General features: G+C 36.0%; 2 protein-coding genes, 1 long non-coding RNA gene and 1 pseudogene across 3 annotated transcripts; 3 read left to right on the forward strand and 1 right to left on the reverse strand.

The window, feature by feature from the left end:
* Positions 1 to 9,335: 9,335 nt before the first annotated feature.
* LOC122039943 lies at positions 9,336 to 10,127 on the forward strand (annotated as a pseudogene).
* Positions 10,128 to 11,257: 1,130 nt separating this feature from the next.
* Positions 11,258 to 15,173, forward strand: LOC122043937. The gene is made up of 4 exons (XM_042604494.1): positions 11,258 to 11,272; positions 11,345 to 11,668; positions 13,028 to 13,187; positions 14,846 to 15,173. Exons 1-4 carry the CDS (start codon positions 11,258 to 11,260, stop codon positions 14,986 to 14,988), a joined length of 642 nt encoding a protein of 213 aa, XP_042460428.1. The 3' UTR covers positions 14,989 to 15,173.
* Positions 15,174 to 18,878: 3,705 nt separating this feature from the next.
* On the forward strand, positions 18,879 to 21,434 carry LOC122042092. Its single transcript, XR_006129158.1, has 2 exons — positions 18,879 to 19,106; positions 19,192 to 21,434. It is a non-coding gene; the product is annotated as an uncharacterized LOC122042092 (long non-coding RNA).
* A 65-nt stretch (positions 21,435 to 21,499) lies between these two features.
* Positions 21,500 to 24,784, reverse strand: LOC122042090. Its single transcript, XM_042602030.1, has one exon. It carries the CDS (start codon positions 24,492 to 24,494, stop codon positions 21,606 to 21,608), a length of 2,889 nt encoding a protein of 962 aa, XP_042457964.1. The 5' UTR covers positions 24,495 to 24,784; the 3' UTR covers positions 21,500 to 21,605.
* Positions 24,785 to 27,606: the final 2,822 nt, after the last annotated feature.

Below are 27,606 nucleotides of genomic sequence, written 5' to 3' on the forward strand. Positions count from 1 at the left end.
AAGGTTGCCTATGGCAGCGCGCGACTCTTAGGCAAATGCGAGCGGCAGCACGAAGGTCAGACGGCGTTCCTTCAAGGACCACGAGAACAAGCGAATGGCGACTGCAGCGACGACGGCAGCGACGCTATTATAGTAGAAACCCTCGACAGCAACAATGAGGAAGTTGAGGAAGCGGTGGCAGTGAAGGCGGCAGCCAATAAATGAGGAAGTTGCAACACAAGTTGCTATTACAGGGGGAAGAAGATGCTGGCAGGATCCGATGGCCTCAGCTAGCTTCGACAGGCTCCGGCAACGGCCTTGGCTAACTCCGACGGCTGTTGTTGTGTTGTTGAGGGACAGCACTTGCGGCCAAGGGCGACTGTGTAAGGAGGACTCTCTTCCTTTGTCCTTGCTATCCGGAGGCTGTGGCCCGAGGTCTGGCATCGGGAGGCGGCGCGGGCAAAGTTTGGAAGCGGCGGAAGAAAGGACTCCTTTTGTTCTTCGTGGGCGGCGAACGAGCTTGTGACAACTGACAACGGGTTAATCAAACGAAAAAGTCAAAAGGAAAACAGAACGACAATTTACGAAAGTGCACGTGAAAATCTAAATTTATTAAAAGGAATATACTATTTTAGTATTTACCAAAGAGTATATTTTTTTTAAAGCATTTACTATTTTACCCTCTTGATAATTTGACTTTTTCTACTGTTTTCCTTTTCTTCATGATATTTCTCTCACTTCTCTCTCTCCTCTATCGACAGAATATATGAATAACATTAGTTAATTTGTAATCACATTTTAATACATTTGAAGAAGCCAAAATAAATAATGGAAACCATATTTGGACTCCTTGCAATTTTAGAAATCCACAGGAAATGAAATTGGTGCAATCGGAGCTTTCTAGGTTGATCAGTGAGTTTCGGTCAAAACTCACTGATGGACCTAGAGAGCTCCGATGGCACTCATTTCAGTTTCTATGGATTTCTAAAATTACAAGGAGTTCAAATATGTTATCTATTATTTATTTCAACATATAAAATGGGCCTGATATGATTCCATATCAGACCCACGTTGGACCTTATTTGAGTCCATATCAGGTCAATGTGGGCTTTTTTGCCGATTCTTTGATTTTGCTTGTTAACATCTATAAAAAATCAAAATAAATAATGGATATCATATTTGAACTCCTTACAATTTTAGAAATTCATAGAAACTGAAAATGGGTGCAATCGGAGCTCTCTAGGTCCATCAGTGGGTTTTGACCGAAACCCACTGATCTATCTAGAAAGCTCCGATTGCACTCATTTCAGTTTCTATGAATTTCTAAAATTACAAAGAGTTCAAATATGGTGTCCATTATTATTTTTGGCACTCCTAGTGGTAGACTAAAGGTTTTAAAAATCCCTATATCTCTCTTTCTTTTTTTTTCTTTTTTTTTTTGTTTAGGCTTGATATGAAGAGATATCATGCCCACGTTGGGCCTGATATCTCTTCATATCAGGCCCAATGTGAGCTTGATATGAGAGATATCAGGCCTAGTAACAACAAAAAATAAAAAATAAAAAGAAATAAAGAGAGATTTAGGATTTTCAAAACATCTGGTCCACCACTAGGAGTGCCAAAAATAATAATGGACATCATATTTTAAGTCCTTGTAATTTTAGAAATTCATAGAATAAATGGCGAGACTTTACAGGTCGATTAGTGAGTTTGGTCAAACCCACCAATGGACGCAGAGCTGATCGCACCCATTTCGGATTTCTAAAATCAAGGAGTTCAAATATGATGTCCATTATTTATTTTGACTTTTATAGATGTTAACAAGGAAAATCAAAGAATCGACAAAAGCCCACATTGGGCCCGATATGGACTCAACATCGGGCCCGATATGGAATGATATCAGGCCCATGCTACAGGCCCAACGTGGACTTTTATGTCGATTCTTTGATTTTGCTTGTTAACATCTATAAAACCAAAATAAATAATGGACACTATTTGAACTCCTTGCGATTTTAGAAATCCATGACTGAAATGGTGCTATCTAGGTCCATTAGTGGGTTTTGGCCGAAACCCACCGATCGACCTGAAAGCTCCGATCAGACTTGTGGATTTCTAAAATTACAAGGAGTTAAAATATGGTTTTCGACATTCCTAGTGGTGGACAGAGGTTTTGAAAACCCTAAATATCTCTTTATTTCTTTTTTATTTTTTTTATTTTTTTGTTACTGATTGCACATGTATGGTCCTGATATGGGGAGATATCAGGCCCACATTGGGCCTGATATGAAGAGATATCAGGCCCAATGTGGGCATGATATCTCTTCATATCAGGGCATAAACAAAAAAAAAAGGAAAAAAAAAAGAAAGAGAGATTTAGGGTTTTTCAAAACCTCTGGTCCACCACTAGGAGTGTCAAAAATAATAATGGACGCCATATTTTAACTCTTTGTAATTTTAGAAATTCATAGAAACTGAAATGTGTGCAATCGGAGCTTTCTAGATCGAACAGTGGGTTTCGGTCAAAACCCACTGATGAACCTAGAGAGCTCCGATTGCATCCATTTCAGTTTCTTTGGATTTCTAAAATTGCAAGGAGTTCAAATATGGTGTTCATTATTTATTTTGATTTTTTTATAGACGTTAACAAGTAAAATCGAAGAATCGGCAAAAAAACCCACATTGGGCCTGATATGGACTCAAATCAGGCCCAACGTAGGCCTGATATGGAATGATATCAGGCTCACGTTGGGCCTGATATGATTCCATATCAGGTCCAACGTGGCCTTTTATGCCGATTCTTTGATTTTGCTTGTTAACATCTATAAAAAAAGCTAAAATAAATAATGTACACCATATTTGAACTCTTTGTAATTTTAGAAATCCATAGAAACTGAAATGAGTGCAATCGGAGCTCTCTAGGTCCATCAGTGGATTTTGACCAAAACTCACTGATCGACCTAGAAAGCTCCGATTGCACCCATTTCATTTCCTGTGGATTTCTAAAATTGCAAGGAGTCCAAATATGGTGTCCATTATTTATTTTGAGTTTTTCAAATGTATTAAAATGTGATTAAAAATTGACTAATGTTATTTCTATATTCTGCCGACAGAGGAGAGAGAGAAGTGAGAGAAATATAATAAAGAAAAGAAAAACAGTAGAAAAAATCAAATTATCAGGAGGGTAAAATAGGAAATGCTTTAAAAAAAGTACGCTCTTTGATAAATATCAAAATAGTATATACCTTTTGATAAATTTAGATTTTTAAATACACTTTTTTTTTTCTTTTTTTTTTTTTTTTAATGGTCGAAAACAGAAAGAATAAAAACTTGTGAGCGGCGGAAAGAGACAAAAGAAGAGGCAGTAGCAGAGAAGGGAAAGAGGAGAGAGAACGGGTTAATCAAAAGAAAAAGTCAAAAAGAAATTATTTATTCCTGGCATCCCAGCGGAGATTTTTTTTAAAGGTTTTTTATATTTCTTTTTCCACCCCATTTCTGATCTATTTCTTACTTATGTGATCGGCCACAAAAAATCTTCGTTTACCCTATAGGCGTTGGAGATACCCTTAGTCACCACAGCTGCCCTTCGTCGAACACTAGGGTTATAAATAACTTAAGCGCTTGTGAACAAATTTAATATTTAACTTAGTGAAATTTTATTTATATTCATTTAATATATATAAAATTAATTAAATAAATAATTATGAACAACTCGTTAAATTAAATAATAAATTTGAACACATATATATTTAACTTTTAATATTCATAAATAATGTTCGTGAATAACTTTCTAAATAATATTAACTAACCATATTGATTAATAAAATTTTTATCAATATATTAATAAATAATAAAATAAAATAAAATAAAAAAATAAATAATTTTGAATTATCAAACTCAATAATTAATCAAATTTTAAACAATCAAACCAACTTAAATTTAAAGTTCGATAACATCTAAACGAATCAATCTCAAACTTATAAAAAATAAATTAAACAAGATCGAATAATCATTTTAAAAGTTTGGTTCATTTTAAATTAGGTTCGACTCAATTATCTTATTAAATAAATATGAACAACTCAAATCTCAACTCGGCTCGATTTATTTATAGCCTTATCGAATACTATGGCATTGACACTCCATCAAGAGTTATTGAAATTTTGGTGTGCATGAGTCCGAGTAGATTTAAATTTATCATTTTTGGAGCCAGTAATTTATCATTAAGTCTATTACCATTTTTATTTTTTATCCTGCTAATTTTATATTTTTTTTAATATTGATTAAATATTATTTTATCATATTTAAATTTTGTATTATTTTAAAATTTTAATGCAATAAAATAAATTGAACTGAATTACTAAATTACAACCTGATTTTTTTTCGGTAGACATACGTGTTAATAAAGTAATTGAATTTAAATGAGGATCAGGTTTCCTTCAATAATTAAATTTAAAATAGAACAGAATTCTATATGCGTAGATTCGATTTAGTCGTATGGAACGTTAATGTTTTTTAACGAGTCAGGATTATATAACGGTAAATAATATCTGTTATCACTACTCTTCCCACGCGGACTCACACGAAGCCACCGCTGTTGCTGCTTTGCATCCAAGTTATCCAACATATCACCGCGATGGTCAAATTAAAGGTCAGAATTCAGTAATATTTTATGGACATTATGTAAGATTGTTTAGTTTTGATTAACAGTTAAATGATATTTATGTTGGATAGCCTCAAGCATTTTGTAGCATTGAAACACCTATCCATATCTGTTCAATTAAGGGAAAATTGGAAAATAAATACATGGTCTTAGTATATTCATGTTGTTGGCTCGATTTAGTACCTAGGAGTGTATTTTGGATTAGCAAGGGAATAAAAGGTTGTTTGTTAGCAGTATGAATTAAGTTTTATAACTAGGGTTATGTAGAGATAGGTACCTCAAGACTGGATCTATCAACTCTGAAGTTTATTTTTTTTTTTTTGTTAATATCGTAATTAGAAATTTATCTTAATTTTTTTTCCTACAATATTTTTATATTTATATTTCTAAATATCATTGATGGGAGAACATTAACTTTTAGATCCTCAATCCTACTTGCTACTTGTATATTTGACATGGATAAATCTATAATTGAACTCATTGCATATTCTTTGTGCATACATATAAATATATGTAAAAATAGATTCTACATATGTAGCTATAGCTTATTTGTAAAAAAAACATAGAACATTAAAATAATGAAATGAGTTTTATTTGAAAGTAAACCATTGAGGGGTTAAATAACTCATATTTTTTCATGTTATATATATGTGGGTGATTATATGGGAATTAACATAAGAAAAGTTTGATTTCATTAGGTAAAAATTGATAGTGTTATTTCTTAGCTAAAACCTATCTTTAGACTGGATTACCCTTCATGCTACTTGTTAACTTTTGTACACCTTGAACTAAAGATCATATCCTAATATACAATTGGGTTTACATAATCATTATAAAAAGATTAAATTAGGTCAATTCCTTAGACTAACCGATAAAATGTAAATCCAAAATAAAATGCTTATGGTATAAAGATTTAAAGTGAAACAACAATGATTATAAATGGAGGAGAATATAAATACTATAGAGTGAATTGAGCATAACTTTTTATAAGAGTACTTGATTGCCTACATGATGAAGTTGTGGCATCATTATGTCACTTGCACACCGCTATTTATTTACACGATGACGCTAAATCATTGTATTTAACTAGTGAGTGATTTAGCACATATGTTAGATGACACCACTTTACATTGAGAATTTGACTTTTGTGATTAACTTAGTAGGTTTATTGGTGTTTATTGGTGATGATTAAAATGTTTCGATTAAAGATATATTAAAATGTGATAAATAAGTGGAAACAAAAATAAAATTTTGACTATATATAAAACTAAAAACCAACTTTAAATTTATACACGTCTTTTTTGATTTATCTATCTAGCAATTTGTGCTCGATATTGATTTTGCCTTAGTCTCCAGATTTATAGACAAAGGTTGATTTTAAAGTCATAATTGGGTTCGGTTAGTGTACAAAGACATGTTAATTTGGAAGTCATTGTTGTTGTTTTTTTTTGGATAAGTAAAATTGTATAGCACGAATCATATTAAAAAAAAATGGTCTTTAGGAGTTCCTCAAATTTGACAAAGTATCAAATTAGAGAAAACACCCAAGGGCTAGTATACATGAATTTACATACATGAAGATTCTTTCAATATCTAATTGTCCCTCACTAAAGAAACTTCTATTTCGATTCTTCCAATCAAAATAAAGCAAGATGGTGAGCCTTTGTCAGCATTCAGCTTCCACGGTAATATCTTCCAAAGACTCTCAACGTCCGTCATTATGGAGTCGATCTCTGATTCTCCTCCATAATTCAGCTTATTCAACTCAAGTACACAAATCCATTTGTTCTTTCATGCTTATGCATGAATGATCCTATCTGATCCCGTCCGAAGGCTGAGTCGGACGGAGGCTGATCGCGGTGGCCTGGTTGTTGACGAAAGGTCGTAGGCGATCCGGCTCCCACGGGTGGCTGACGCTGCTGCAGGACCTTGCGCACACTCAGACAATCCCCCCTTCACGTTAGAGACCAAAAACCCAGGGAAAAAGTCCCCGGATCAGGCCCTCCGACGCTCAAGTCAGGTCCCTTTTCCCCAGAAGAAACAGAGAGAGACGAAAAATGAAAAGTTGTGAAAGGAAAAAATGACGAGAGTGTGCGTACCCGCGTACGAGGAATCTCCTCCTTTTTATGCACCCGCCTTGCTTCCAGAACCTGCCAACCTGTTAGAAAACATTAGACGCTGGTCTTTGTCGTATATCCCCGACACCTGTCGTGCTGCTATTGGTCCGGAAGGCATCTTCTTGTTTAGGAACCTTCGCCTTTACACAGGGGTTTTGTCTCGTAGTGAAGGGCATCTGTCAGGCTGCCATTGGTTATGAGAGCATCCTCTCGCTTAGGAACCTCCGCCTCCGCACATCTCCCTGGTATGCAATGATTACTCTTGACGAATAGTTGTGATCCTCCGACTCCTGCACAGCTTAGCTCGTTCTATTTATCGCGGTCTGTACCTACCTCACACCCCTCGACCAGATCTCGCCTCTATGCGTTACTTGTTAGTCGGACTAACCCTGAACAACCCTGTCGATCACGGTCTGTATTCTGTACCCTGTATTTGCCGACCCTTGACTGTAAGCCCGTAGATCGGGATGTCTTCACACAGCCCTGTCGCTTCCGATCTGTGACTGGTGACTTGCACTTCCGGATCTTCGAGTCGCAGACCTGCATACCGAGCTGTCTCTACACAGCTCTGCCGCGTCCGACCTGTGATTTGTGACTTGCACTCCTGGATCTTCGAGTCGCAGACCTGCATACCGAGCCGTCTCTACGCGGCTCTGCCGCGTCCGACCTGTGATTTGTGGCTTGCACTTCCGGGCCTTCGAGTCGCAGACCTGCAAACCGAGCCGTCTCTACACAGCTCTGCCGCGTCCGACCTGTGATTTGTGGCTTGCACTTCTGGATCTTCGAGTCGCAGACCTGCATACCGAGCCGTCTCTACGCGGCTCTGCCGCGTCCGACCTGTGATTTGTGGCTTGCACTTCCGGGCCTTCGAGTCGCAGACCAGGATACCGAGCCGTCTCTACACAGCTCTGCCGCGTCCGACCTGTGATTTGTGGTTTGCACTTCCGGGCCTTCGAGTCGCAGACCTGCATACCGAGCCGTCTCTACACAGCTCTGCCGCGTCCGACCTGTGATTTGTATCCTGTCCCTCGACCATAGGCCTGCAGTTTGAGCTGCCTCGGCCCAGCTTTGCCGATCCCGACCTGTACCCCAGGTTCCGCTCGCCGACTTCCTTTGTTTTCCCGCGGCCTCGCCTGCTTGAACAACCAGTCTGCCTGACCTCTGCCTATTCCATAGGCTAGCCTTTTGACTGCCTAGTCAGCTTGACTATTGACCGCCACGTCCTCTTGACTTTTCACCGCTATATGGCCGTGACCTTTCTCACCCTTTCCTCCTGGGCCCCTCCAATGCTAACCGTATCACTATCCCTTCCTGATTACATTGTTATATCAATTGATTCATTATTTTGGTTGTCTTGCAAATCCTTGAATACGGCTGCAATAGATTGTCTACTTTCTTTATATGATTGTTCAAAATTATTTTGGAAGCTCAGAATTGAAAAGTTGAAAAGAAGAAAAAAAAATTTTAAATGTTTATTTTAGCTGATTGAAGCTCAATTATTTTCTCCCATAATTTTAACTTCTAAAAGCAGCACTTTCCAACTAACATTATCATCGTGTAATTGTTATGACAAACAAGGGGAATTATTTCAAATAAAATCCCTAGATAATCCTCCTCTAACTATATATAAGTGTTATTGAATAAGATATATTACTAGTAGGTCAATTATCCATACATATTTATAGATAGACTCTTTACGCATTTAAGCTTCTAACGCTCCAACTCAACTAGTTACCAACATATTTAGCTCTACATCATCTTAACAATTTGATTAACAAATTTGCTAATTGATTGTGAGAACGATTTGTCTTCTCAAAGAACATGGTATTTGAGCTATATCCATTGCAGTTTGATTGTCATAGTAAAGCTTTATCATAATTCAGATTCTAGATCTTTCAGTTTTAGTGCACTTTAGCTTTGATTAATTGTCCAGTCCTCTGATGTTTTCCCTTTATAGATCACTGATATGCATTTGAAGGAACAAGATAGGTTTCGAGAAGATATTTCAGGTAATATTACTCTTCTGAACTTAGTCTATCAGCTATAGCTGTATCTGACGTGTCTACAAAAGTGGATTCCATTTTCTTAAAAGCAGACAGATAAATTATTATTTACTTTGTTTTTTTTTTGCTAAAACTCACTATTATGGCCTTAAGTATTTGGAATCATAGGACCATGAGGTAGCTCATCTTTGTTCCTGAAGGAATGCATTTCATATATCTCTGTCTCCACAGACGACACACACCTCTGCAGGTCACAAATCTGGGTGCTAACACTCAATTCTTAAACAAACACACACACAGACAAGGAAATTTGTACTTATTTTTGTTTCATGTAGTTCGAAATTAATATAATTAATGTTGTATGGTCTGCTTTTACTTGGCATTTTGCAGTACAGCTGCAATGGATTGTCTTGGATTTTCGCTCATCTAGTCAAGTCATGTTTTTTTTTCTTTTTCTTTTTCTAATTCAAAACGTTTTTCTTGATTTTCCTCCACCGTGCTCCTAAGATATCAGATTTTTAGCATGCTATTTTTTGGCTAGGAAAATGATCAATCACTTTTTTAAAAATGCTTTCGTTGAAGCAAATTGCATATCTATACAGATGATGAGAGATGAGTTAACAGGAAGTGGAAAAGTTTATCTTGTTTATCCAGTAATCACAGGGTCTGAGCAATTGTCCATGCTTCGAGCTGCCACTGCTGAATTTAAGCCAATATCAGAAAGGTTTAAAGGTTACCAATGTGGCTTGCTACATGGGCGCATGACGGGTGATCAAAAAGCTGATGCACTGAGACAATTTAGATATGGAGAAACTCTGTATACTCCTTGCCACACAAGTATCGAGATTGGTGTTGATATCCCAGACGCTTCTTTGATGGTGGTTATGAATGCTGAGAAGTTTGGAATCGCTCAGTTGCATTAGCTTAGAGGACGAGTTGGGAGAGGAGAAAGGAAATCTAAATACATCTTCTTGTCTTCTACTTCTGGTGCTCTGGATCGTTTGAAAGTTTTTGAAAGATCATCGGATGGATTTTACCTGACAAACCTGACCTTCTACTTCGAGGACTTGGTAACCTGCTTGGTAAGAAGCAATCAGGGTCACATTCCAGATTTTCCAATTGCTAGGCAGGAGATCGATGGATTACAGCAAGCTCAACTTGCTACTTTAGTAATAATTTCCTTTCTCTTTCCAAGTTTATCTATGTTTATAGAACAAACACAGTTTAACTGATGCTCCTACTTCTAGTTTCTGAAAGCCGTTTTTTTTCTAGTTACATAATGTTCTGGGGGCAAGCAATGATCTTCAGCTTTTTCTCAAGTTGCGAACAGAACTTAGCATGAGGCAACCACTGTACATTTTTGGTGATTGAACTTTCATTTCCTAAATGTAAAGAATGAAACATACTCGATGAAACCCTAATGGCACGCGAATTTCTACTTCGTCTCAAGTCTCAGTAGTAGTAGAAGAGCCGAGGCCTTCATTTTTTTCTCCTGCTGGACTTCGGTTCGACTGATGATTCCTTGTATTCTTGCGACGAGACTCTATCGCATTAAAGAGCATGCCATAAAGGGCCTCTGTTGGTGTTCTTTTGGTGTTGCTTGAATGGTTCCCTCTGGCAACGCCGAACATCGATGGAAAATAATAAGAATGAAGCAAAATATTATTTGCAAATATTTATGACTCGTATCTTTCGTTTAAATGGAAGAGAAAAAAAAAACCTAATAGTTTGTTTTCTTTATCAATGGAATCTAAAGGAATTGTTCAGCTTAATTCATATGCCGACATAATCTTCTCACCCTGCATGACTCGTCTACTCGACTAGTTTAGTTGAACTGTATCATCACTCGCCTCTTACCTAATTTGACTAGGTCATTTATTTTGAAATGCTCGCTTTTCAAAAAAAAAAACTTTTAAAATAAAGGAAGAACAAGTATTTAGTGATCAGTAATAGGTTAATAATTGAATTGTTTAAATTGAAATCGAATCAATTCAAATTTTTTTTAAGACTTAATTGAATGGAATAAATTTTTATTTAAAAATTAAATAAATTGTGCCGATAAAATATTAATTAAATCAATCAAAAATTAAAATAATTAAATTTTTAGTTAAATCAGGATAAGAAGGGGAGGAGAGTAATGAATTATGAAATTAAATATTTTAAACCTTGGTTTTTAACATCAAGACTGAATCGATTTACTGAAATAATTGAAAAAATGAATTTTTGAATTGCGATCAATTAATTTAATTTAACTGACTGTTTATTTTTAATTTGATTTAAACAATTTAATTAAATTTAGATTTTCTAACATTTTGTGTTTTGAAAAATATGTTTGATTTGTATTTTCTCCTTTCTAGAAGAAGAAAGAGCATGTTATTGGAAAAGTATTAAGGTCGCGGGGTCAAAACTCAAGATAGTCAGGGAATAAATTTTTAGTTTCTACGTAACTCATCCCACCTGCTACATGCTCACTTAGGATCCTATGATTTATCTCCCTTATGATGATTTTGGGTCAGGTGCGACAGGAGTGCTGATCAAAGGTTATGAAATTTTCACGATGTACAATATATTCTTAATATATGATTTAGTGCGTCCGATTGACACTGACACTGGGACACGACCTACTTTCAGGACATAGGATCTCATCTGTTGAACGATCGCACAAAACAAAACCTCCCGTGCCCTACTTTCCCTTTCGCCGCTCCTCCCCTCCCGCCGCGCTGTCGCTCCTCCTTCGCCCACCGTTGCTCACGCGCCGCCGCTCCTCCCCTTTCGCCGCGCGCAGTCCCGACATTGCCGCCGTGTGTTCTCACCGCCGCCGCAGCCGTTTTCTGGTCCCACCAGTGATTTCGCAGCGTCTTCCTCTCGGTCGTGAACAGAGTTCGCCGGCTGCCGCATCGTTCCCTCTGACGGTATCGTTCCCTCTGACAGCATTTTTTCATAGTACACCCCTTTAATCCCATGCCTTCTTCCTTAATATTAGTAGTTTCGGACAATAGGACTATGGTGGAGCTGTAGAGAGCATTCGTGCTTTATGATCAGTTGCAGATTCACAATACCTTCTTATTGATTATGGTGGAGCTCCAAGCATTTTTTACTTTATGATCAGATAATGATCTTTCTTATCTATTGGAAGAGATGGCCAAAAGAAAGGTGTCAATAAGGATAATTTGTTTATGGAAGACTCTTCTGATGATATGCTCATGTCTGGAGTTGAAGGTGATTTTAGTGATCAAGAGCCGATTCCAATTGATCCAAGCCAAACAGCTCAGATGTTGCAAGCCATATGTGGAATGATTATGTGGAGCAGCATCCATAATTAACTTTGTATTTTCGTTTAATATATATGAACATGTGAAACTAAAAACAATATGTTATAGCATATTTGCCCTTAATATTTTGCTTACCATTTTCCATATTAACATACCAAACGCATTTTCCAGGTTTCTTTTCTATAAAAATAGAAATACAGCATATCATACCAAACACATTTTCTGTTTTCTAAAAACTATATTAGAAAATACAAAAATAGAAATAGAAAATGAGAAGTAGAAAATAGAAAATGAAAATAGAAAATGAAAATAGAAAACAATCAAACCAAACGCTCTCTTAGTTTTTAGTTCACTATAAAATGTAAGTCCAGTTCTGTGATTCCAAACATTGTGTATTAAGTCTATTGACTTGCACCTACTTCATTATGAATTTCATGTTCATATTCGTGCCGAGTATGGACAGGTCTAACTGGATATATGTTTCTCTAAGGAGATAGTTAAAGTCACATGCAAGATAGTTTGTTAGTATTTGGACTATGCAGTTGAAACAATCAAGGTTAAGTTGCCTCTTGTGGAATTATTTTCATAGTTTAACTTGTTTGAAATGTTTGTTATCTCTAATGCTTTAGTTGTTAGCTTAGGAAAATGAATCATGCCCTATTTTGAAAAGGAATGTATTCCTCATTATGTATGGGGAGTAAATAAAATGCCCTTGTGATCCTAATCCAATTATATCTCGTTCAATTATTTTAAAAAATGGCTTTCATGTTTTGTTCAAGTAAAGCATTTTGGTGAAAAGATATGTGCATTTGGAGAGCTAGAACAATGTGCATTTACCTGAAGTTTACATCTATAGTGTTGTTATAATTAGTTGTTTTTTGTGGGGATGACGGATCTTCTCCGTGACAACCACTCACTCCGTAGTTCATTGCTTCTGTGTTTCTTCTCCCACATGTGTAGCATCATATTCTCCTATTTCCTATTGTCTTTTTTTTCTAGACAAGAGAGAGAATGGCATTGAGGCGTCCATTGGGATTGTCAAATGGGGAGTTGATGCGATCAGACTGCAAGCCTTGCACACGTTTGATGCGACACACAGCTGGCATCTTCAGTGTTGGTGGTGCCCTTTCATTTTGGATCCTTTGTCGTATCCACTACGGTATTTTCCCTCATCCTCTTGCACCTCTTGTGGGTTTATTCTTTAGTTCGTCAGCCTAGTGAATATCAAAGTAAATGGTAAATTACTAATATCAGTTGCTTTCTAACTTCCATGTTATTGGTGACATGGTGGAAAACATTTCTTTTCCTTCAATGGAACAATTAGGTTTTCTGATCATTGAAGGATTAGGCTCAGTGAAATCTGGACTATGCTTTCTCAATTGAAATGTTTCTGTCTTTGCCCAAGAACAAAATTAGACCAACAGGATTTTCTCCAAACTAGACCATAATGTAGTCGCTATGATATAATTCTAGGATCGAAAGTGGCGACTATAGGAAGGGGGTGAATAGTCCTAATTAAAAAGTTAGATTATGTAATTATAGGTGAGAGTGAGAGTTATGCTGTATTTAGGTATAGATTTATGGGTCTAAGAGTTTCATTCTCTCCCTCAACATTTCTACTTCCAACGTGCCCCTTCAAGTCTAACGTCAATAGAAGTGAGGACTTTGATAACCAGGTTACATCAACCCAATCTAAAATGTCAAGACACTGAGATTTTTGTTTTTAAACATATTTAATAAACCTCACTTAGCAATGTGATTCCTCAAAGCTTTTTTTTTCTTCTAAATTTCTATCAGTCGGTCCGATTTTTACTTGTTTCATTCTTTAACTATGCTTCTCTTTGCTTTTTATTTGGGCAAAAGTGAAAAGGGTGTCCCTTTTTTCCAAATCCTCAAAAGGGCGTTCCACTTTGTTTTTTTTTAATCAAAAAGGCACCTCATCCTTGTAAAATAGCATAATTGTCCTCCAGTACTACAAGTACTACAACTGAGTTGCGCAGTTGTAGCAGTTATGGTTTCGTAACTATTACATCCGAGCTACCAACGTGAATGTTAAATCTTAAACATTGAAAGACCATAATTTTTGACATGGGTTGAACTATGGGACGCACAATATATCAAATCGAAGCTCGTTCAGAGATCTACAACTAGTTACGGGTGGAACCTGTCACGATCCTATTTCAGCCTCAAAAAAATGTTGTTTAAATCTTTTTAGGAAGCTCCGAACAATTTTAGTCTTAAATTTTTCCCCATGTTGTAGCATCTACAAAACCTTGGTTGCTATGGTTTTAGAGTTGCTACAACATGTTCGACCAATTCGGGATTTAGGCGGAAGATATAGGCAGGATAATAATGAGACATTACTGAACATTTGTATCATTTTAAAAGAAGTGGGATGCTCTTTGATAAAAAATCAAAGTGGGGCGTCCATTTGATCATTCGGGAAAAAAAAAGAGCGCCCTTTTTATTTTTGTCCATTTTATTTTATGTTTTCATTGATATCGAAGTGTATGAATTTTTTTTTCCACTCATATCCTTCACCTTATAAATTTAATCATGAACCATGATGATCTTCAGAGGATTACTTTTCTAGTACAAAGTAAGCAATTAACACTTCAGGTTGTTCCTTATTTCTATATTGTAGAACACAATAAGCATCTGCTGTGTGCTTTTCCTATAAGAAAATAAGCTTGATTACTCACGCTAGCGATTCTTAAGACTTCTTATTGATCTTTTTGTCCCGCTTGTTATTTAGATAATAAAGATCATATTGTTAATATTACTATAAACATCTTGAACTTTGTTGTACCTGTGCAGGACCACGGATAACCATCCCACGAACTCTTCGGTGGGCTTCATGCGGTGCAATAGCGGCGAGATCCTCGTCTGCTTTGCTCGTTCGGCTCTTTAGTCCAGAATGTGAACCTCAAAACATTGCTGCTGTTCAACTCCCTAAGTGAGCTTTCGACTTCTCCGGCGGAATGTCTTATATCCTTAAAATTAAGGACATGCAAATTGAAATCCAGAATTTTCAAACTGAATTTTAAATAAATGATTGTCAATTGTGGTGTAATATTTAGACGGTGACTCCCAGATGCAAATTGAACTTCAAGTCGAATGTATGCTGAGCTTTGCAGTCCTGGAAATAACTTAATCGACGATCCTTATGCTCCTACCAAAAAGGGATCTTTAAAGCACACAAATGGAAGCATTCACAAAATGTTAGATCTGTTGCAACATCATTTAAAAAAGAAGAAAAAAAATGGCCTCTTTGGGATTGGTCTCATTCGAAACAGGCTTACGCCGTGTTTCATTCAGAGCAGTTGCTTTCAAACGTTCATGAGAAAGAGTTTGGTTTCCGGTTTTATTTACTTTGGCTCATTATATATATAATCATTAAATTGAACAATTATAACTCATTAATATTTATGAATAAAATTATAAATTATTCATAAATAAATAGAAGTGTGGTGTTTTAAGAATTTATTTACATTGACGATATATATATATATATATATATATAAATAGAAGTGTGGTGTTTTAAGAATTTATTTACATTGACGATATATATATATATATATATATATATATATATATTATAACTCATTAATATTTATGAATAAAATTATAAATTATTCATAAATAAATAGAAGTGTGGTGTTTTAAGAATTTATTTACATTGACTATATATATATATATATATATATATGAATGAATAAGTTGAATATCTAGACGTTTAGCTGAATAATATTTATGAATAAAATTATGAATTATTCGTGAATAAAAATACATGTGATGATAAGAATGTGATTGTCCCTTCGGATGGGTTTAGTGGCTAGCGTATGAGGTTTGGGGTTTGAATCTTGACAAAGTCGAGGTAAATGCCTTATGTATTAGTTATTATTCCAAAGGCTAGTAGCCGTCCGTGATTTACCTCCTTCGTGCTGGTCATGAGACGGGTTGACGGGGGCACTGGGGGGGCGAACATATTTGCCTTTTGCCATCATAAATAAGAATGTGATTTGTCCTCTCGGGATGGTACGGTGGTTAAGACATGAGGTGTTATCATATGAGGTTTTGAGGTCAAAACTCGGCATGTCTGAACATACATCTCCCCAATGTCTTGCCACCTGCACTAATGGCTAATAGTCACCCGTAATTTACCTCCTTTGTGTTAGCTTAGGGACGGGTCGGTGGGGGTACTGGGGCAATCGAATCATCTTTTGCCACATGAATAAGAATGTGATTTGCTTTTAGTGGTTGATGCAGTTGGTACTTACATGAGCAATTATTCTAATGATTGATGCAGTTGGTACTTAAATGAGCAATTATTCTAATAGATCTTGAGATCAATTTTTAAAGGATGTAAAATACTTCATTAGATGTCTGACCTCCCACGTGCAAATGACCGTTATATTAGAACAAATACCTCCTATGAGTTACTATTTTTAGAGTGTGAGACTTTTCTGGAGGGTGGCTAAGGTAATGACTAAGATTATGAAATTATTAAGATTATGAAATTATTATATGTCAGAGTTTGGTGGGATGGTAAAAGGTAAGATATATTTCTATAACTAGTGTGATCGTGCACACGCGTTACGTGTGCAATATAAGAATATATAAATTATTTGGATATTTGAAAATCTGAATTATTCAAAACTAAGAATTAATTATTTCGGTAAGATTCGTCAGACCCATGCAATAGTGCAATAATGAGGGTGACGGGTGACGCTAGAGAATCCGCAAGGGTGACGGGTGACGCGAGAGAATCTCAGCAATAAACTAGGGCTTCCCTATGCAAAAAAAAATTATTTTATTTTAATTTAATATTAAATACTTATCTTAGTAAAAGAAACTAAGAAAAATATATTTTTTAATATCATCGACCTAAAATATTTATAGAAGTTTTTTTGATCATAGTGTCGTCAATTCTAATATATGGGACTAAAGAAATCTATAATTTTTTATATAAAACAACCAGAGAAAATTAATGATGAGAAAAATTATAATAATACGTCATAGCTGAGTCTCGAACTCTAGATCACTGATTGTTTCGCTTGTGAAATTACTAATAAACCTTTGAATTATTTTTAGTGTGAATAGAAAAAAGAACATTAACATAAATTCATTTTAGGTTTCACCAAAGTTAGTTAGTAAAGAGGAGAGATTTTTAATAAAATAGTAAGATAATCAAGGTTCAATTCTCGTGCAAGATATATTTAGGATGATTAAATTACTACTGAAGCTGAGGTACACATCAAACATCAAGATTGATCGTGCTTTCTAAATTTACATGATTAGAGGAATTTGAGGTCTGACTGTAGACCGTAGATTAGCCTTGTTAATAGATCTAGATACTGATATCCAAAAATGAATAAGATTATGAATTATTTATGATAAAGACATGTTCAATTTATTATTGTTAATGAACCATATTGTGAACAATAAAATTCGTAAATTATATTTATCAATAATATTTTTATTATTTTTATTTTAAAATAAATAAATAAATAAATTTATATTATAATTTAATGACGAATCTAATAAATTTAAAATTATAAATATTTTAAACAATTAAATAATTTTAAATTAAGAATTCCATATTATTTAAACCAATCCGTTCAAGTCTGAACTAAGTTCAAACTTATATAAAAGAAATCAATTGTCATTTCAATGAGATCCGTTTTAGGCTGAGCTTGGTTACTATCAAACAAGCTCTTAGAGTATCTTCAATGCAAATTTATCAAAGATTTGTAAAATATAAAAATCTCATTAAAATTTTTTTATGATGGTATAGGTGAGGTTTGGAGTTTTTAATTTAATAGCATGTTTGAGTTTTCAAATCTATTTTTTTCTTTTGAAGGTGGAGCAATTAATATACATAATTGATCTTTTTTAAATAATTTTAAAATAAATTATTTGATGATTCTATTTAGGGGTGAGTATTCGGTCAAAATCGAACCGACCGAATCGAATAGACCGAAAATTGAATAAACCGAATTTCTTTTCAACCAACCGAACTGACCGAATTTCCCTATGAAACCGAACCGACCGAACCGATAAGATATCGGTTAATTCAGTTTTCGACCGAATTGACCGAATTAACCGACTTTTAAAACCCTATTCGGTTTTTACCTTTAAAAAAAAGATTTTATTTAATTAATTATATTTTAAAATAAAAATTAATTAAAATAATATTCTTATTCGGTTTAACCGAATTACAAAATTCAAAATCGAAACCGAACCGAATTAATCGAAAACCGAACTAAATTTTCAAAAAAAAAAATCGAAAACCGAATTAACCGAACCAAATTTCTAAATTCGATTAATTCGATTCGGTTAATTCGATTTTTCTGAATTTTTGCTCAACCTTAATTCTATTATAATGTTTCAGTTTATAAATAATTAATAATAATTAAAATTATATTTTTTTTCTTTTAAAAATAAATATATTTGAGATAAGTTAAAAAAATATACAAATGATTATAATTAAATTAAATTTATAAAATAATTAAATATTAAATAAAATGATAAATTATATTAAATTAAAAATTAATTAATTAATTAATTAATTATTAATTATAAATAAATTAAATTAAAGATTATAATTAATTAAAATATTAAATGAAAAATATATAAAGATATTAAATGAAAAAATTATATAAGCTTTTTTTATTGTGGAGAGATTAGTATATTTGTATTAAAATTAATGTGATATGCATGGAGCCATATAATTTTATAGGAAAGAATTTAAAAAAAAATTCACTCAAAATTTTAACGATTGAGTCAATAAATTTTTATAATGTTAATGTAACATGATTTTAAAAAAGTTTATTAAAAATTTAACGATCGGAGATCCTTCGCTCTTGGCTCACCGTGACGTCCGAACACAGCAGTGACAGCGCCGCCTAGCGACTCCGAAGCAGTTGTCGTGTTTTGACGATCCAGAAGCCGCCGCTGTGGCATCGCCCGCACGCAACATCTGCATCCCCCCCCCCTGCTGCCGCTGCCGCAGCCGCATCATGGGAAGCAGTAACGAGGTTTTGTTCCCCTTCCCACAAATCACACCATATTATTGGTAGATTCCTCTTCTCCTTTCCTTGAATCGACTGGAGTAAGGATCATGGATTTGTCAATTTTATTGTGGAATTTGTTACATGCAGCAACAATTTGCTACTGGGGTTAATGATGTCGCGCGTGTTCTTGAGAGAATGATACAAGAAGAAGCAGATTGCCAAGCAAACGCAAGATAAGATTTTTATAAGTTCTATTTCTCTAAAGAAAATTCTCATAAATCTTAAAAGTCAATAGTACTCGATCTGAATTATTCATGCTTTGAGCCTTTGCTGGTTGGAATTTAAATGTTTATAACATTAATGGAGGACGATGAATGCTGGAGTATCTTTAGTGTCCATAAGGGCAGCATAGACACTTATAGGAGATCACTTTAGATTTATCATGGTTTATAAGGTATACAAGTGTTCACATAATGGAATTGGCAATTTAATCCTTAAAGGAGATCACTTTAGGTTTCTTGAATTAACACAGAATTTATTAGGATTTTAGTCTGTAGTAGAAATACAACATATCAGAGACAGTGAAGACTAATATCTAATATCCTGATCAAAAGAATGAGGAGAAAACATATATGATTAATCCATTTTGTGCTAAAGAATGGCCAGATGATGTCAAAATGAAGAAGCACTAAAAAACCTTTGATAATTCTGATTGATTACTCCAACTTGACTGGCTGTGCTCAGGACTGAAAACTTGGGTACCGAATGCTATCCGCTGAAATAGCCGGATATCGCCAGACTCTAGGGCATTGAAGATTTTGCTTTGGCCAGGTTTGACACCATTGTTTAGATCAACCTCAGCTAAGGCATTGAGAACTTGTACAACCTGAATCAAATTATGTTTATGCCAACATTCAATGTGATAACTACATGATGATTTCAGCTTGCAGTAAAGTGATGAATCATTCAGTATACCTTTCCCATTGAAGGCCTCATAGTTGCTGAATGCCGAATGCAAGCTACTGCTGCTTCAATCAAACGAAACATTTCGTTTCCATTATAGTCATTTCCGAGCCATGGGTCGGGTATTTGTCCAAACTCCCTAGTTTCAAGTGCATCGATTAACCGTGGTCGTGCCTACAAAATTGGATATAAACTGATTTATGTTTACTGGCACAAAGAAGATAAAGTCAAAAGTCAGGTGGCTTATGAATTGGAGAATTAGGAAGTTCAGCTTGTTCAATTTAATCATGTTTCAGTGGATAAACCTTTATGAAGACAGCTAAATCCATAAGGCTCTGAACTCTAGCTAGCATCTTTATCCCAACAATTTCTTGTCAAAACCTATTTCTCGGGATTAGGTGAATTGGTTGAAATGCAGTTACCTCAAAGACTAAAATAGTTAAACGACTCCGGACTATAATAAGACTATGCATATGTACTTAACACAATAGCCACTAGTTCAAACAACTGCAACAATTGTCTAAAAGAACATGTAAAGAAGGAAATGTTAAGTCTTACCCACTCAACAAGGCTCTCTTCGCACATAGGTTGACTGTTGTCTACAGGTTGTCGTCCAGTGATGAGTTCCAAAAGAACAACCCCAAAAGAATAAACATCAGATCGGTCAGTCAACTTGCCTCTTGAAGCATATTCTGGAGCCAGATAGCTAAGTTGAAAAGATAAACATAATTGTTAAGGTTAAGTGATAAGCCATATCAGACAAGAAATAGTCAATTCATTGATTCAACTACCCAAAAGTTCCTACTAGTGTGGTTACATGTGTTTTAGCATCCATAGCTAACCTTGCAAGCCCGAAATCAGAAACCTATGCCATGTATACATGCACATTAGCTATAAAGGCAAAAGAAAATGTAAACTGGTACCTTCAGAGGATAACCTGTGCTTCAAAATTGTTATCCAATAGTTATTGAAGGGCGGCTGTGATGGCTAAGGAAAGGAAGAGCGCAGGTGTTCGATGAAGCAGCAGTGGCAATTGATACCGCCACAGTGATGGCAGCGCCGCGGCCACGGTGGAGTGTCAAGGCCATGTTTGCAGCCGTGGCGGTGTGGTTAAACTGCCTAGTGAAGGCGGCGGATATGGAAGCAGGCAGAGGCAGGCACAGTGGAGCAGAGATTGGAGATCAGTGCTGCACGAGGCCATGCATTTTGCCTTATATTTGTAGGTGTTTTCTAAAGTAATCTTGAAGAGGATTAGTACTGCTTCAACAATGAAAGACATAAAATGGATCAAATCAAATTCAAATGATTGTATTGTATTGTATTGTATTCCAGTCTCATGAACTAACCACCATCTACATAACCATTGTAATTGAACAATAAGTCTACCTTGGTTGGATTTGCAATCAGAACTTTATTTTCAAAGAAAATACCTTAAATTATCTTTTCAGTTTGATTTGTGCAAGCACTATAGTTTGTGAATAACTGAGGAAAATTGTTATCAGTCACAATCCTGATCTACTCTTTCCACTGCTCAAAACGGATACAAAGATTAAATACATCACTCAACGTGATAGATACATGCGTTACATGTTCTTACATCACATTTTTCGCCGGAATCTGACCAACTTAGCCAGTGTTTCCTGAGCAGCCAAGGTCTGAGCATGGTTATGGCCTAGCATCACGGTCCTAATACTAACACAAGTCCTACAGAGTTCTTCCCCTTCATCGAAGTGCCCTCCTCTCAGCAGCAACTTAGCTCTGGTCTCGAGCAATGTGGCTTTCAGCAATGTCACATCCTGCCAAACATACTCGTCCACCTTCTGGTTGAACTGAAGCTTCTTCGTCCAGCACAATCTGCCTCGGTGCCAATCCTGTATCTGAGAGACGAACGATTTCTCTGCTTCTTCAAGCGCGTTCGTGCACACCTTCAGCAGCTCCAGGGTTGAATTGCACCTTGAGAACGTCATGAAGGATCTGATTGCCAAAGGAAGTGCAGTCTTTCTGATAAAGAAGGCCATGTCCAGTGCACTAAGCTGCACGAGAGGTGGCTCTTGTTTGAAGCCGAAGACTAGGAATGCTGAAGCCCACAGGTGATCCAAGTTCATTGCAGCATTGCCAGCCCTCATGGCTCCGTGCACAGCAGCCTTCGCCGGCGGCAGCCCGCCTTTCCTTTTGGCAAACACTTGGGTGATTGGATGGAGTTGGATCCAGCAACCTGGCTGTCTCATGCTTCTCTTTGCCAGGCCGAGATTTACTAGCAGCATAGCGGAGTCTACTTCTGTCTTTCTTGCTTGACTTGCTGCTAAACAGCACCTGGTACCGCAAAGGAACACGTCAGTGAGATCTTTCCCCCATTGACAAAAGCTTCCTTTTGTAGGCAGGTTGTCGGAGGCAGCCGCTAACAGAGTTGAAGAAACTGGAACGGAAGCAAACCATGCACCAGTTTGGGCCATTCTCGACGCAAGGCTTCTTCCCGCCGCTTGATCCACCACTGCGAAGCAGAACGCCAGGGTTTTCATCAAGAAAATGCTGCTCCTCCACAAACCATCCTCATTGCCATCGTTCACAGAGATCCTATCGATTGTTTCAAGAAGTTCCGACGGTGAAATGGGAAGCTCTGAAAGAAGTGAACCGACTACAGACATCCCGAAGCTCAATCTCTCCATTCTCTCAACAAATTTCTTCAACACTTGACTTTCCTCACTGCTGTAGTCCTTCTTCCTCCTCCCTTTGAGGAGCAGTAGCGAATCTGCGAGTGAGAGCAGCGGAAGTTGCATGGGTTCGAAGCTCATGACCTTGGATAGCCTAGTGGTAATGATGACATGGGTAGCGCCAGTGTTCCTTGGAATGAGATCATGCAAATCTTTGCCTTCCCACCATTCTTTCTCCGTCTCAAGATTGTCGATAACCAGCAAGTAAGGGATATCTCTGAAGAGCTCCCTCTTTACCCGCAGGAATGCGTCGAACTCTTGTTCATCGAAGCTCCTTATCCTCCCTCTTTCCTTCTCTGCCTCTGCACTGAGGTCCAATCCTAATTTCAAAGATAAGTTCAAGATGTTTTGCCTCAAGTACCTTGTTTCACCACCGATCCACAGCACCATCCTGTATCTCTGAGCATACCTGTAGGCAAATTCCAAGGCAAGCTCTGTTTTACCAATGCCCGAGCTCCCATTGACACAGAACACACTAGCATTTCCATGGCCTTTGTTAGCACCGCATCGCGATTTCTTGTGCTTCGATCGCTGCTTCTGAAGGCTTCTTCCTTTGCTTGCTAGTTCAATAACTGGTTCAATCCATGCCTCTAAAGTAGGCTCTTTGCTCTTCCTCATCTCCAAACTAATATACTTTTTACTTGTTCTCACTGTATCAATCTCCTCGTCGGCGAATCCATCACTTGAGCTGCCCCTCGTCAGGGAAGGCTTCGGGCATTCCATTTCATGAGCTTCGACGCACCCAAAGAAAGCAGCTTCAATCTCTGCCACCTCCTTCTCTCTACCCACAAAATGGCCATTTCGAGGAAAGAGCAATTCTTCAAAAGTTTCAGTTTCTACCTCTGCAATGCTCCTCCTTCCAAGCCTTGATTTTAGAACGGCCACAACCTTGGATATGCAGCTTCTCCAATTGCTACCATTTGTTTCAATCTTGAACTCATTGCACTTGGTAAAACCTTCCAATGCTTCTCTGCTTTCTTTACCCTCCAACCTCTCATTTGAAAGGCTAACGATCTCAGAGAGCTCGGTGTCGAACAGAACTGAAATCAAATTTTTCTTCTGAGCAAAGAACCTGATTTCCTCGACACTGAGACGATTTAGAAAGCTCGATGGAGTCACCACGATGACGCCGAAGGCGGCAGAGCATATTATCCGGTCTGCGATTTCATGGCTCTGAGAATCCGAGTACTTTGCCCGGTCAGCAACAAACGATGCTATTCCCTGGAGCTCAAGCTCGGTCTTCAGCCACTTACAGAAGCGAACGAGTACGTGGTTGTTTCCGTTGTAACCAATATAGACATCACAGCCATGGAGCTTCAGGTTGGAAGGAGGAGACACCGAGCCTCTTGTGAGCGAGGTGCGTGGAACCGGGAAGGAGAACGATATGCGAGGCAACATGGCGTCGGAAAACTTATGCTTCTGCTCGATTTGGTCTGCGACAAAATCAGAACTTTCCGAAGGAGGAGTGTAGGAAGTGCTCGGGATGTCATCGGAATGCAAAGCTGAGTTTGATGTGGTCGTCGACGGCATCGTAGCTGTGGTGGAGTAGCTGTTAGTCCCATTTGGAGGTTCCAACGCTCTCGGAGAAATATACGGAGATTGCAGAGCCGAAACGAATGCAGACGATGGCGGAGAAGGTGAGTTCAAGTGCGGGGAGAGAGAGATGGACGGAGAGATTGGGACAGATTTCTCTCCGATCTCCGATGAAGGCCCTGCTATTCTAATGGTCAGCGTAGATGTGCATGGTTCCGAGGAATGAGAAGCTGATTCATCCATCAGTTGCTACAGCTCTGCCTTTCTTCACCACTGAAGCAGAAAAAATAGAAGAAAAGGAAGAAGAACTCACAAAGAAGGCTCATTTCATGCTCCAAAGCTCAAGATCAACAAGCATTTCCCTTTCCGAAGATCCAATTCCATTTCACAGGGGAACAAGATACATGAATCTGGTCCGAATTCTCTGTAGTGCTCACATGGCTGAGGTTTGAAATAAAAATCATTGGGAGGGAGGAGAGACGGTGCCAGTCCAGAGACTGACTGGGGCTTCGAGTAAACAATACAAAGATAGTGTTGTTATTGGCCTTGGTTCTATGTGTTGGGTGGGGTTGAACGCCAAGTCTGGGCAAGTGGCGGGAGACATTGGGAGGGGAACCAGGGCTCAGACATTATTGTGCAGAGGGATTCAGTGGAGCAGAAGAAGACAAGCTATAATATTGCTGCGGTGTGGTTCAGCAGGGAACAGAGGTGGCAGTGACCATGCTGTCGTATTTGGAACAAAGACTGGTCAACTTCACCCACCCCTCTCTATATATCAAAGGCTAATGTTGTCCCCACGAGTTACTACTACACTCGAATGAGTGATGGATTTTATCATTAAGAAAAAAAAGTTTGAATTATTCGTCCACTAAAGCTCATGTGTTTCCCAATTTATGATGGTTAGTAATTAATCATCAAATCAATCCTCTTTTATAAAAAAGAAAAAAAAACTGTTAAATAGACATTTCATCATATATTTTATTTTTTTTTTAAAAAGTTATTTTCAATAGCTACGGCTGATAATGATACAATTTGATAAAATATACTCTTCTACTCTAATTAAAACTATTATATATAAAATATCATTACATATAAGATATTTTAACTTAATCAAAATCATTTTAAATTTTGTATAACAATTATTTATAATTAGTGTTATATTAGTTGTTACAGTCTTGTAATAGTTAATTAATAAATGCTATAAAAATTTTTTAAGTAATTTTAATTAAATTAATTTTTTTTATTAAATTGATAAATAATAATTTGGATTAGAATGAAATGTTATATTTTGGTTTTTCAATTGAACGCCGATATGAAACCCAGGTGAGATTTGATAGTTGATCCTCTGAAACTTTTATTCCTTGTGATTACTGTGATTAGATACCCCACCGAGAACTCAAAAGCAATGTTAAGCCATGGGCTTGCCTTCACAGAAATAAATGCTCTGTGGGGCTGTCTCATGTGGGTTGATTCCGTGCTGCCTGTGCAAGCCGTCTCATGTGTGCAGTCTGAAGCAGTAGGGAGTAAATGTATAGGACATAGCTTTCTCTGTAGGTGCAGAACAATTGCAGTGAGAGATGCAATAAATTTCCTCCCATAATTTTAGGGGCTTAATCGAATTGAGTCAGTTGAATTGGGCCAAGTCGAGTGGAGTTGAGCTGAGTTTAGTCGAATCAAATCAAGCCAAGTTAAATTGTACTGAGTCGAATCAAATTAAATTTTAAAATATTTAAATTTATTTAATAAGATAATCGAGACAAATCGAGCTGAAGTTAAAATGAACCAAGTCTAATTTGACTTGATTTGTTTTTTTATGATCTTGAACTTATTTGAAATTTGACTTGAACTTGATTTGTTTGGATATTATTAAGCTCTCAATTTAAGTTTGATCAATTCAAATTTATTTGATTGATTGTTGAATTTGATAATTTAAATTTATTTATTTATTTTTATTCATTTAACATGTTATGCTTTATTAATGATCATCGTTTATGAAATTATTCATGAATATTAACGAGCTATATATATATATATATATATAATTAATTTAATAAATTATTTAAATTTATTTATTTATTAAATTATATATATATATTGAATCAATATAAATAAATTACGAGTCGAACATTAATTTATTTACCTCCTAAGTATTTAGATAAACAAAGTGAGCTTAATGAAAATTGGTGCTTCCAAGGCAAACCACTGAAGCAGTAAATTTCCTCATTGTTATGGTCAACAGGAATTGCGTACTTTAATAATTAAGGGCCCACTAATTTATTGATCTTTCGTTTTTTACCGCTTCTGTAAAATCTGATATTCAGCTTTTTTACTGAATTTAGTTTATGAGTTTTTGAAATATCAAATTTACCTATCTGATTTCAAAACTATCAAATCCTATCCTCAAGTTATTTCAATTATAAAAAATTATCAATTGACTGATTTTTTTTTCAATCTTATTTTAGTCAAATTATTTTTATATATGTGTTTAAAAAATTCATCAGCCAGCAAAACTAACTGATAAACATAAAAATCTTGAAATAATATAATATGAAATTAGTTTCTATATGTTCGTCTAATTTATTTGATTATAAAAATACTATTAAATATCAATTTAACATAATATATTTAGAATAGTAAATTTTTTAAAACACGAATATGCTCGAAAAAACAATTTATATTTAAAAAATCATGGTTCTTAATATATTGAGTCAAATTGATATTTGATAGCATTTTAAAATTAGGAGAATATATTAGACAAATACATAGAAACTGATTTTATGTCATTTTGAGGTCTCTAGGTCGAAATCGGCCGATGGATCTAGAGACATTGAAATGATATGAAATAAATTCCTATATGTTCATTCATCTAATTCTCATGATTATAAAAATACTATCAAACATTAATTTGATCCAATGGATTGAGAGTAATGATTTTTTAAACATGAATTAATTTTTCAGATATATTTGTATTAAAAAATTATTGTTTTCAATATATTTGATCAAATTAATATTTGAGGACATGAATATAATCATAAGAACTTGAAAACTTATAAGATCTAGTTTTACTTCATTTTGAGCTCTTTAGATCAATCAACCAACCAAGTTTGGTCGAATGAACCTAAATTGATTTTATTTAGGTTCATTCAACCATAGTTTTAAAAAAATTGTTACTCTCAATATATTATGTTAAATTGATTTTTGATAGTATTTTTACAATCAAGAGAATCAGATGAACATATAAGAACTAGTTTTATGTCATTCCGAGGTCTCTAGGCCCATCAGCCAATTTTGACCGAAATCAATTGATGGACTTAGAGATCTCAAAATGACATGAAACAAATTCTTATGTGTTTGA

This window comes from Zingiber officinale, chromosome 2A, assembly GCF_018446385.1.
Source record: "Zingiber officinale cultivar Zhangliang chromosome 2A, Zo_v1.1, whole genome shotgun sequence".
Lineage (NCBI taxonomy): Eukaryota > Viridiplantae > Streptophyta > Magnoliopsida > Zingiberales > Zingiberaceae > Zingiber > Zingiber officinale.